The sequence below is a fragment of the Carassius carassius genome, chromosome 33 (genome assembly GCF_963082965.1).
Source record: "Carassius carassius chromosome 33, fCarCar2.1, whole genome shotgun sequence".
Classification (NCBI taxonomy): Eukaryota; Metazoa; Chordata; class Actinopteri; order Cypriniformes; family Cyprinidae; genus Carassius; species Carassius carassius.
Window position 1 is genome coordinate 9,053,398 of NC_081787.1, and position 9,792 is coordinate 9,063,189.

The 9,792-nt window shown below is 37.2% G+C and overlaps 1 protein-coding gene across 2 annotated transcripts; it reads left to right on the plus strand.

The window, feature by feature from the left end:
* The first annotated feature begins 539 nt into the window (after positions 1-539).
* LOC132113692 (pituitary homeobox 2-like) lies at positions 540-9,035 on the plus strand. Of its 2 annotated transcripts, XM_059521612.1 has the most exons (4): positions 540-910; positions 2,783-2,850; positions 6,829-7,028; positions 7,835-9,035. In XM_059521612.1, exons 2-4 carry the CDS (start codon positions 2,805-2,807, stop codon positions 8,396-8,398), a joined length of 810 nt encoding a protein of 269 aa, XP_059377595.1. In that variant the 5' UTR covers positions 540-910; positions 2,783-2,804; the 3' UTR covers positions 8,399-9,035. The 2 variants fall into 2 exon arrangements, with proteins under 2 accessions (XP_059377595.1, XP_059377594.1); XM_059521611.1 differs by lacking the exons at positions 540-910; positions 2,783-2,850 and adding an exon at positions 5,529-6,190.
* Positions 9,036-9,792: the final 757 nt, after the last annotated feature.

Sequence of the window (9,792 nt, forward strand, 5' to 3'; positions counted from 1 at the left end):
AATAATAGGCCTATAAACATTTCTGCTCCATTTTGGTGGCCATAATTTTAAATAGAATTCGATATGAACAATAAAATTATTATTTATATTTTATAGCCTATACAATAATGGAATAGCAATTATATATTATAATAATAAAATAAATAAATAAAAGCTTTAATTAAACTGTTTAACCTACATGTTCATGTAAACTTTCATTTTTCTGATTTCTTATATTAGTCGGTATCTCTGTTGCTTAACATACGAAGAAATTAACGTAGACAAGGTTTTTCTTTTTTTACAATTGTCCGTTTGCAGTTAAAGAAAAAAACCTTGATTTGATTAGTATAACTAATCTGCGTTCGTCGGGTTAAAATTGCTGGTCGAATTAACGTATTAACGTGTTTTAATGGCTAATTTGTTGTCTAATTTAGCCTACCGTTTCGCATCACAAAGTTCACCCCTCTACATGTTGGTTGTGCATACAAACACACCCACCGTGGCACGCATGCACACGCACGCGCCTATACACACAAACTCTCATTCACGCCCACGCGCTGTCAGTCAAAGCTCGTGAGAGTGGGAAATGCACCACTCTGCGTCTTTCTGGAAAAAGTTCCAGTCGTGGAGGCTCTGCAGAAAATATGAGTTACTAAAGCAACTTATGAGTTCGTAGCTTAAGACACTCTGGGTTGAAGGTAATATAGCTTATGTATGTTTTCGCATTCTTTGAAAGAACCCAGAGATATCCCTAATCGATCTCATTGGGAAAGAAGAGGTTACGCTCATTTTGGACCTGGTAGCAACAGTTTATGTACCCGGACAACATCAAGTGCAAAGATAAACTTGTTCAGAGGTGTGGAATTTATATATTTTTTAAAGAAAATCAAGACTGGCACGGCTGCAAAGCGCCGCTTTTATCCAACCAGTGGTAAGTGCATTTGACACCCTATCTTGAATGTGAGATAATGCAAGTGAAGGAATTCGTTCCACCTCAGGGTTGCCAGCCACGGGTGAACTTCAGCTTTAGTGTAGTTTGATGGAGAGACATGATAAGTGATGCTTTGGCAGGTTCCGCCTTGACTTTGCAGTTTATAATACATCGGTAACATTGTGAGACAAACGGGACAAGGACAATTTTATAGTTATAGCGTGTAATTTACATGAACACGTGTATTACTGGTTAGCACAAGCACAAATATATCATGCTAACGAAATTTGCTTTCAAAAATGGCAAACAACCAAATACATAGTTTCAAATAATTTAAAAAACATTACACTTAATACTTTAAATCCTTTTTAAATTCTCGTTGCAACATTCCTAAAATTTATATTTTTTAATTATCTGCGATGAAATTAACAATGTCAATTAAAAGATACATTTTAAAGAATTATATATGACCTAAGGATACTTTTAAGCAAATACCAGTTATCGAAATATATTAGCCTACCATTTCGCTAATACAGTGGTTTCAAATTCTTAATTTATACACCAGTAAACAAAGATTAATTAAGCTTAGATAAAAATAAATAATAATAATAATTCACACAAGCAAAACTATATTAAACCACTTTATTAATAAATCTTTATAGGCGCGCAAGACTCTGAGACTATCATGGTGCTATCTCTATTAAGTGAAAACAATAGGCTATTACCTTTTTTTTTTAAAGAAACGATTTTCCCAAAATAATTATTGAATCAAAATTAGCAAAGAATACTTTTTTTATTATCAGTAGTAATATTATGGTCTGCTGTGGTTATTGTTTACCCTACATTTCAAGTAGGCCTACAGTAATATATTATAACATAAATATAGCGTAAAACAACAACAACAACAACAAAAAACTACAAATCTACAAATAAATAAATAAATGCAGTTCAGTCAATCCGTTCATAAAGTTAACGAAATAAGTAGCCTAGTCTAAATAAAAACGAAACGGATGCCATGAAGACGCTCAGAATAATTGGCCATTTCACAGCCTACTTTGTGTGATACATAATTAGACAATTATTTAGAATAATTTTGTAACTTTATACTAGCATCTCAAAATAGTAATAGGATTATTTACTTTGGCCCTCACACGAATGGCATATTACGCAGCGCACATATACAAAGGAACGCACACAAATTTAATTTCCATGCCTTGGACTAAAGGCACAGATGCGAGGCAGGTGATATAAGGGGAGGGCTGAAGCAAAACGTTGCATTCGGCGAGAGGAAAAAAATGGAGATGGAAAACGGTTAACAGCAGGATTGCATGCAAATTTCCGACTGAAATTATCATAAGCAAACAGCTGAAGCCTGGGCTAATAAAGGCCCATCTGTGTTACTTCATATCGGGTTAGTATAGAGCTGCGATAATGAATTTTGTAATATCCAACCGACAGACATCTCAATTAGATACTAATCCCCTTATTTTACCGCGGAATCACTCAACTTCCAGCGCTCAAACTGCTCTTTCTCTCACTGACACACACGCGACGCATGGTTTCTCCTCTTCGTGCATTGTTTTCATGTGTGTTTGGAGACACGAGTCTTAATTAGGAGGGACTAGAGCAAGAGCTAAGGGATTTCAAAACAAATTATGGGGAATGTGCACGTCCCATTACAAACAGGAGCTATCCAATATATGAATGGATTTGAAATATAGCATATCATCATTGAATGGCCCAGCCGGCCATGTGAAAAAACGCCCAACTAAATATTCTCAAACAGAAGTTGGCCTACACATATGACGATTCCTGACATAACATGAACATTTTAATTAAATATAAAATAAACCTTTCTGATTTTTTTCACAGGTGCTCAGCGTTAATCTAACAGATGGACTCCCACTGCCGCAAACTTGCATCAACGTGTGCTCAATTAGGTAAGAAGATCTTGGTGAATGACAAGCCACCCTCCTTGTTAAATCTCCAGAGAAGATCTGGATTCATTAATATTCTTGGCTTGTTTAATCAAACACCTCAACATTGTCTGGCCTATATAAAATAGCAACCTCAGCTAGAAAAACTGGTCTATGTAAAAGTAAGGTGAGTGTAAACTACCTTTTGGTGTTTGACATTTGACTGACTATAAGGAAAGCGGTACCATTAGATGTTTATAGTCATAGATGGACATCTGGTGGTAGGACGCGATCATACATGGATAAGTGAGAACGTCTTTGGTAAGGTTTAGCAGCTTATTTAGATGACTTTAGAGTTTTAAAGCCAAAGTCTGTGTGATTTGAAATGTTTATGATCTCTACAATATCTTGAATTTGTTCAAACAAAATACTGATCCGATTCTTCAAAATGCCTAGTGATGAAATATAGCCTATTTGTGTTTAGGTGATCACGTGCGTCCTCAATGAAAAAAAAAACCGTGGACATTAAGATAATAAACATGAGATAGTCCTATTGCCTAATTTGAATTACAATTTAGAACGATAGACTGTAGAAGGCAGATTACGCGCAAATATATATCCATTTTCTATTTCTATAATTTAGTGCACAAGGACGATTAAAACAGAAACGTAAAACGTCTAAATTAAGACTATAAGGGAAAAACTGTACACTGGAAGGATGGTACTTAATGCGTGGCCGTTCTCCAGGTCATCTGGCATCTTCATTAAGCTAATTAAAGCAAACTCAGAAAAAATCACAACACTTATTTAGCCGCATTAATCCGTTTGTCATTATAACACATTTGCCATTGTCATTTGGACTAGAACCGATAGAGCTATAGCGGATAAGAGAGAAAACAAAAAAAGTAAGCATAAAATGCAAACAGCAATGTAAGGGGAAAAGACACTGGAGCGACTTGATTACCGACAACCTCGTCTCCTCCGCAGTAATATATGCAGAACTTGTTGGATAGACTCGGGGGAAAAGTAAATGTGTAATGAAAGCCTCCTCGTGAGGAGGAATATACTAATGGAAGAATCTATCTGTCATCTTAATCCTATGGAAAAGGCTTTGTCGTCTCCCTTATATTGACTGATTTGGTAATTAATGGCTCTGTGGCGCGCCATGGCCAATAATCCACAGCAGGCTGTGAGAGCGTTCTGAAGCATTTTGGGGGTCCAGAATAAATACAGAGCAATAATTTAGTCCACATCTATCAGTGCCTTTAACAAGAATAGAGTTATGCTACTTTTGTCCATGGAATTTTGATGCACACAATTAATATTTCTGTGCGTATAAACATATTCTGAGGTCCAGAATAATCAAGACATTAATGTTGTTTGTATATTTTATATTAATTCATATATATTACAAATTCAAGACGAATATAATAAAACTGAATGGCAAGTGTGAGAAAACAAACCGAAACATGATCTTTAATAATGTGCTGTGTCTCGAGGTCACATTCTCATACAAAAAGACCTGTACATACAAGATTTGCCGGTTCCAAGACCATATATTATGCCATAATTTAATATCCAGTACCAAGAGCGTGAGCTGAATCAAGAGAGGTCAGAGAAGGAGATGGTCGGGACATTTTCATAAGCACCAGACTGTCTTTTCTCTTTTCTCCGTGTTTTCCCCCTACTTAGTATGCTTGACATTTCAGGTGAATTATAATTTTTTTTAGGACAGGCCGGGAAGCAAAAAATATATATAAAGTGAGAGAGTTCAGTAGCTCATTTTGTTGCACAAATCTTAAGTTGTTGTTTTTTCTCCCTGTGATAGAACTAAGAAATGCAGTTCGGGAAATGTATAAATAAATTAAAGTTAATTAGGGCTAATAAATAAATGGGTTTCTTTTTTAATAAAACAATGTGGTTATTACGCATGTAAATTATTGCAGTAGGCTATTTTGAAGGAATTTGAGACAACAAGGCTTAAAGTCATTAAAGATGCCAGTTTAAAATTCTTAAACAAATGAGCGTCTGATAGGCCTAATCAGATCAAATAGCTAGGCTACTCTGAAAAGCAAAGTGGGAGCTTTCTCCCGCGAAATAATCACGGGCCCAAGGCGCACAAATGTAACTCACCAAAGTGCTTTCAGTCCCGAGATCAAATTGGACAACCAATGTAAGCAGAAATAAAGTCAGGAAGAAATAATTTTCAGATTTTTTTTTCTATTTATGCTTTAAACTTACGGTTATTATTCATAATATAGCCTAATACCATTATCTATATAACAGTCTAGAACTGAGCTTAATAAATTTGTAACGCGGTGTGTGATAGGCCTACCCTGTCAACTCATTGTCGCGAAAAATCATCGTGACTAAAGCGGAACTTTCATTCAGAAATGAGCAGGTTGCGCCATAACACGTTTGTGGGCCTACTTGGTTCTGCCAATTGCTGAGATTATTGATTATTTATGCGTTGACAGAAATCTGTGTTGGAGTTAAAATGTTAATTAAAAAGCTGTTTTGATAATACCTGCTGAGAAAAAGTTGAACCATTGGCAGGTGTGCTATGAGAAATTTCTTTAACACATTTTGCTTTCTCGAAAGCGATTGGTGAATGCCCAGGCTCTCTTTATTTACATGCTTTTTGAGAAGAAGTTGGAAGAAGGGGTGCATTTTCTCATTTCTTAAGGTCGTTTTATGGTCGGTTGGCCATAAAATCTGTCATGTATAGGCTCTAATGTTCCGTCAGATTGTGGGCGGAGTCTGTGTGACGTCAGGACGCATAGAGAAGCTCGGTTGGACAGATAGAGAGACAGCTGAAATGAAGAGCGAGCGCTGTGATGTGCAGGAGTGTGTGTGTGTGTGTGTGTATGCAAGTGGATGGATATGATATCACATACCTGTCCCTGTCACTCTGGCTCTCCTTGTAGCTCTCGACTGAAACCGAGATATCTTTTACCCATTTGAAACGAAAAAAAAAAACTTTAACTCTCTTCAGCACTGGGTTTATTTTTATTACGATAAAAGCCGTTTGAGGAGTATATCGAGTGGTTTAAGTGAGAAAAGAGCACTGACAACGCTTGCCAATACTTCACTACTGGACACATTATTTCTTTCTTTATTTTTAATATTTGTGACCTTCGCTGAGGAAGTTATATCTGCTTGCGAACCCTCCGCGAAACGATTGTGTTATTCATGACCTCTATGAAGGATCCGTTGAGTTTGGACCACCATCACCACGTTGCCGGGAGTAAACACACACCGCTTACGATGACCTCTAGTCTGCAACCGCTCCAGCGGTCTGTGGACTCGAAACACAGGCTGGAGGTACACACGGTTTCTGACACCTCCAGTCCAGAGTCCGTAGGTAAGCCCTGATCCTCTGAAGAAATATTTAACTGGAGTGTTTTCGGGTTTGTTGTCAGTTACCAAACCGTTTAAACTTCTCCCTCAATTTGAAAACAGAATAGGTGCAGTGTGAGGCATGCAAATATATCGAGACATGAAACTGGCAGTTAGCTTATTCATAGGACTGTTGAAGTAGGCTACATAAGTCATGCCCTTTGACAGGGCTTTATTTACTTAGAATGTGTGTGAAAATGTGGGCTTCTCACAAATGTTTACAATATGTGGCATTGCGCTTTGTATGGAATATAATGCAAACACTCCCTAACCCCAATTCTCCTTTTTTATTCGTATGATGAAAAAGACATGTTTGCGTTCATTGTGGTTAAAATATTTTCTAAATATTGATTTTAGAATTTTTTTACTTGGATTTTTAGTTCAGGAATATCATTAATTAAATTAAACCAAATCGTTTAGTTGTTGCCAGGGAACCTACGTGTTAGCTACTATTATGTCAAATATTTTAAATTCAATGGAATTAGATTTATGTCCCTCACAAATGACACTTCTCTAATGTGTCAAAACTGAGCCTCAAGCTTAAAAATTGTTCCTCTTGGATTACATATTTATTTTAAAATACTGTATTACTTTGCATTGCAGAGAAAGAGAAGGGGCAGAGTAAAAACGAAGATTCGACTGATGACCCATCGAAAAAGAAGAGACAGAGGCGGCAACGAACGCATTTTACTAGCCAACAGCTCCAGGAACTGGAGGCCACTTTTCAGCGGAATCGCTATCCGGACATGTCCACCAGAGAGGAGATCGCTGTCTGGACTAATTTAACAGAGGCCCGAGTCAGAGTAAGTTTTAGAAATCAAATAACATTGAAATATTATGTGATAAAGCTCATTTTATTTTATTTTTTATTATATATATATATATATATATATATATATATATATATATATATATATATATATATATATATATATAATAATTTTTTGTTGTTGTTGTTTTAAATAGGCTTCTAAATAAAAAAAGTAGCTAATAAATTTTGTGTATACACAAGCTTACAATATAGGCCTACTTAAAATAAAATAAAAAACAATTAACTATTATGCAGCCACTACATGCTATTAAGCCTACTAGCTAAATTGTAATGATGTTAATTTAGGTTACATGCTAAATATGACTTAAACTAATCGTTTAAATATAAACCTTCCACTGTTTGGATAAAGGCTAATTATGGGTGAGACAAATTGTTTGCAATCACCATATGTGACGTCCTAATGATGACTAATGACGTCCTAATCTCGTTTAAAGAGGTGTAAAGCTTGTCTTTTTTTAATGTCATTCTTGTGTTGTATACTTAAGGTTAGTGTGGGAGAATACACATTCGAAGCGTCGGGCCATGGTCGGGCGGCCCACTGACCGCTTAAGACTGGATGTGTATTGGGATTCCCGGGATCAGACAAGATTCCGGGTGACTGATAGTTAGGGAACCCAACTACGTTTAACACCACCACCACCCATATCATTTAGCTATCTACCAAAAACAAACCGAACAGTGGCTCATTCTGAAAACTTCTGAATCTCCACTTTCATTTTACACATTGTTTAAAGGAGTCGGATTATGAAACTAAACTATTTTCTACATTTGTTGCAGGTGTGGTTCAAGAATCGACGGGCAAAATGGAGAAAAAGGGAGAGGAACCAACAGGCCGAGCTGTGTAAAAACGGTTTTGGCCCTCAGTTCAACGGACTTATGCAGCCCTACGATGACATGTATTCCAGCTACACGTACAACAACTGGGCTGCAAAGGGGCTCACGTCGGCCTCTCTGTCAACCAAAAGCTTCCCCTTTTTCAATTCCATGAACGTCAATCCGCTGTCGTCTCAGGCCATGTTCTCCCCTCCTAACTCCATCTCTTCAATGAGCATGTCCTCCAGTATGGTTCCGTCTGCGGTCACCGGCGTACCCGGATCAAGTTTAAACAGCCTCAATAACTTGAATAACCTCAGCAACCCCTCTCTAAATTCGGGGGTTCCCACGCCAACGTGCCCTTACGCCCCACCGACACCTCCGTATGTTTACCGGGACACCTGTAACTCCAGTCTTGCCAGTCTGAGACTGAAAGCTAAGCAGCACTCGAGTTTTGGATACGCCAGCGTGCAGAATCCAGCCTCCAATCTCAGCGCTTGTCAGTACGCAGTGGATAGACCGGTGTAAGAGACGATTGTAGAATTTACAATCCCGAATCACAGGAACGAGAGACTACACTTTTTGTTTCAAAGGCACTAGAAGAATAAACCACTGAAACGCGTCCAATCCTGTGATGGAATGCCAGGCGGGAAATGGAAGGCGAACGTGCCATTTCTAATAGCCTAAGATTAATTCTCTACACTAGCAAGTGCACAGAAGCCAGTGAAGAGTTTAGGAGACCAGAATATTTAAAAAATAAAAAGCTCATTTATTTTGACGTTTCATCTTTTGGACAGTAATTGACTGAACGGTTCTATATAGGATATAGTACATATATCTTAATATCATCTCCAATTTGTAGAGGCGAAAGCTCTAACTCTTAGGCATTTATAAGAATTCAGTTTAACACCGCATGTGGAAAACGTACAGGAATCATGTCTTGCTTGCGTTCAAGGGAATGTACATACTAAACGCACCAAGTCGCGTGTGATATTATAAATGTATTATTAAATGTCTTTGTGAATATAGATCTAGATTAGCAACCCTGGGTAATAATACAAAACTGTTTCTGCGAAATGAACTTGGTTTTTGCTCTGTGTATAATTGGTAAGGATTTTTTTTCGCTTTTCAACATCCCAAAAATAAACTATTGTGTTTTATTTAATGGAATTAAATATATTGTTCTAAAACATTTCAAGACGTTTTCTTCACGTTTTTTGCATTCTCGTGCGTGTAGCACACATTTGTTTTCTTTGTGGCACTTCTAAGGTTTATAGCGATAGAAGGAAGGAAAATTTATCTAATACACATCAACGTCACATGAAAAGACTGGTGAAGAGGGCGAGATGTCTCGAGCAGATTAGGAGTCGAATATACAAGACTGGCTGCAGGCTGGGCCTCCAGTGATCACCGATGCTTGAAATAACATTGCAATAAAATCGGGCCAGGCTGGACCACACATCACTGAGCCATCTCCCAGCTGAACTCTTTAAAATAATAAATAAATAAATAAATATGATGAGATACATGATGGACCAGTATTAAGATAATCGGATCAATTGGTTAAGTTGAAAACAAGACTCATATCTCATTTCAATAGCCTATGGGTTACGTATATTAATAGCCTATACAAAGTGCCATCCCACTGCGCAAACAGTAGAAATGCGCATATAATTAATCGCGACACTGAGTGTCAGTTGACTGTAAACAAATAAAAGTTCGCCACATGTATAGAAAATACTGTATAGAAAATGCTTTACAATAAATAAGGAAAGATGATTATAGAAATGTCTCGAGCCCCTAAATAAAAAATATCTATAGGCCTGGACAGGTGACTCTCGAGTTGACGTTATTTAATTCCAATTTAAGAAGCATATCGACTATTTTCTTTCTCACTGTTACTATTGTTAGGCCTTGTCTGT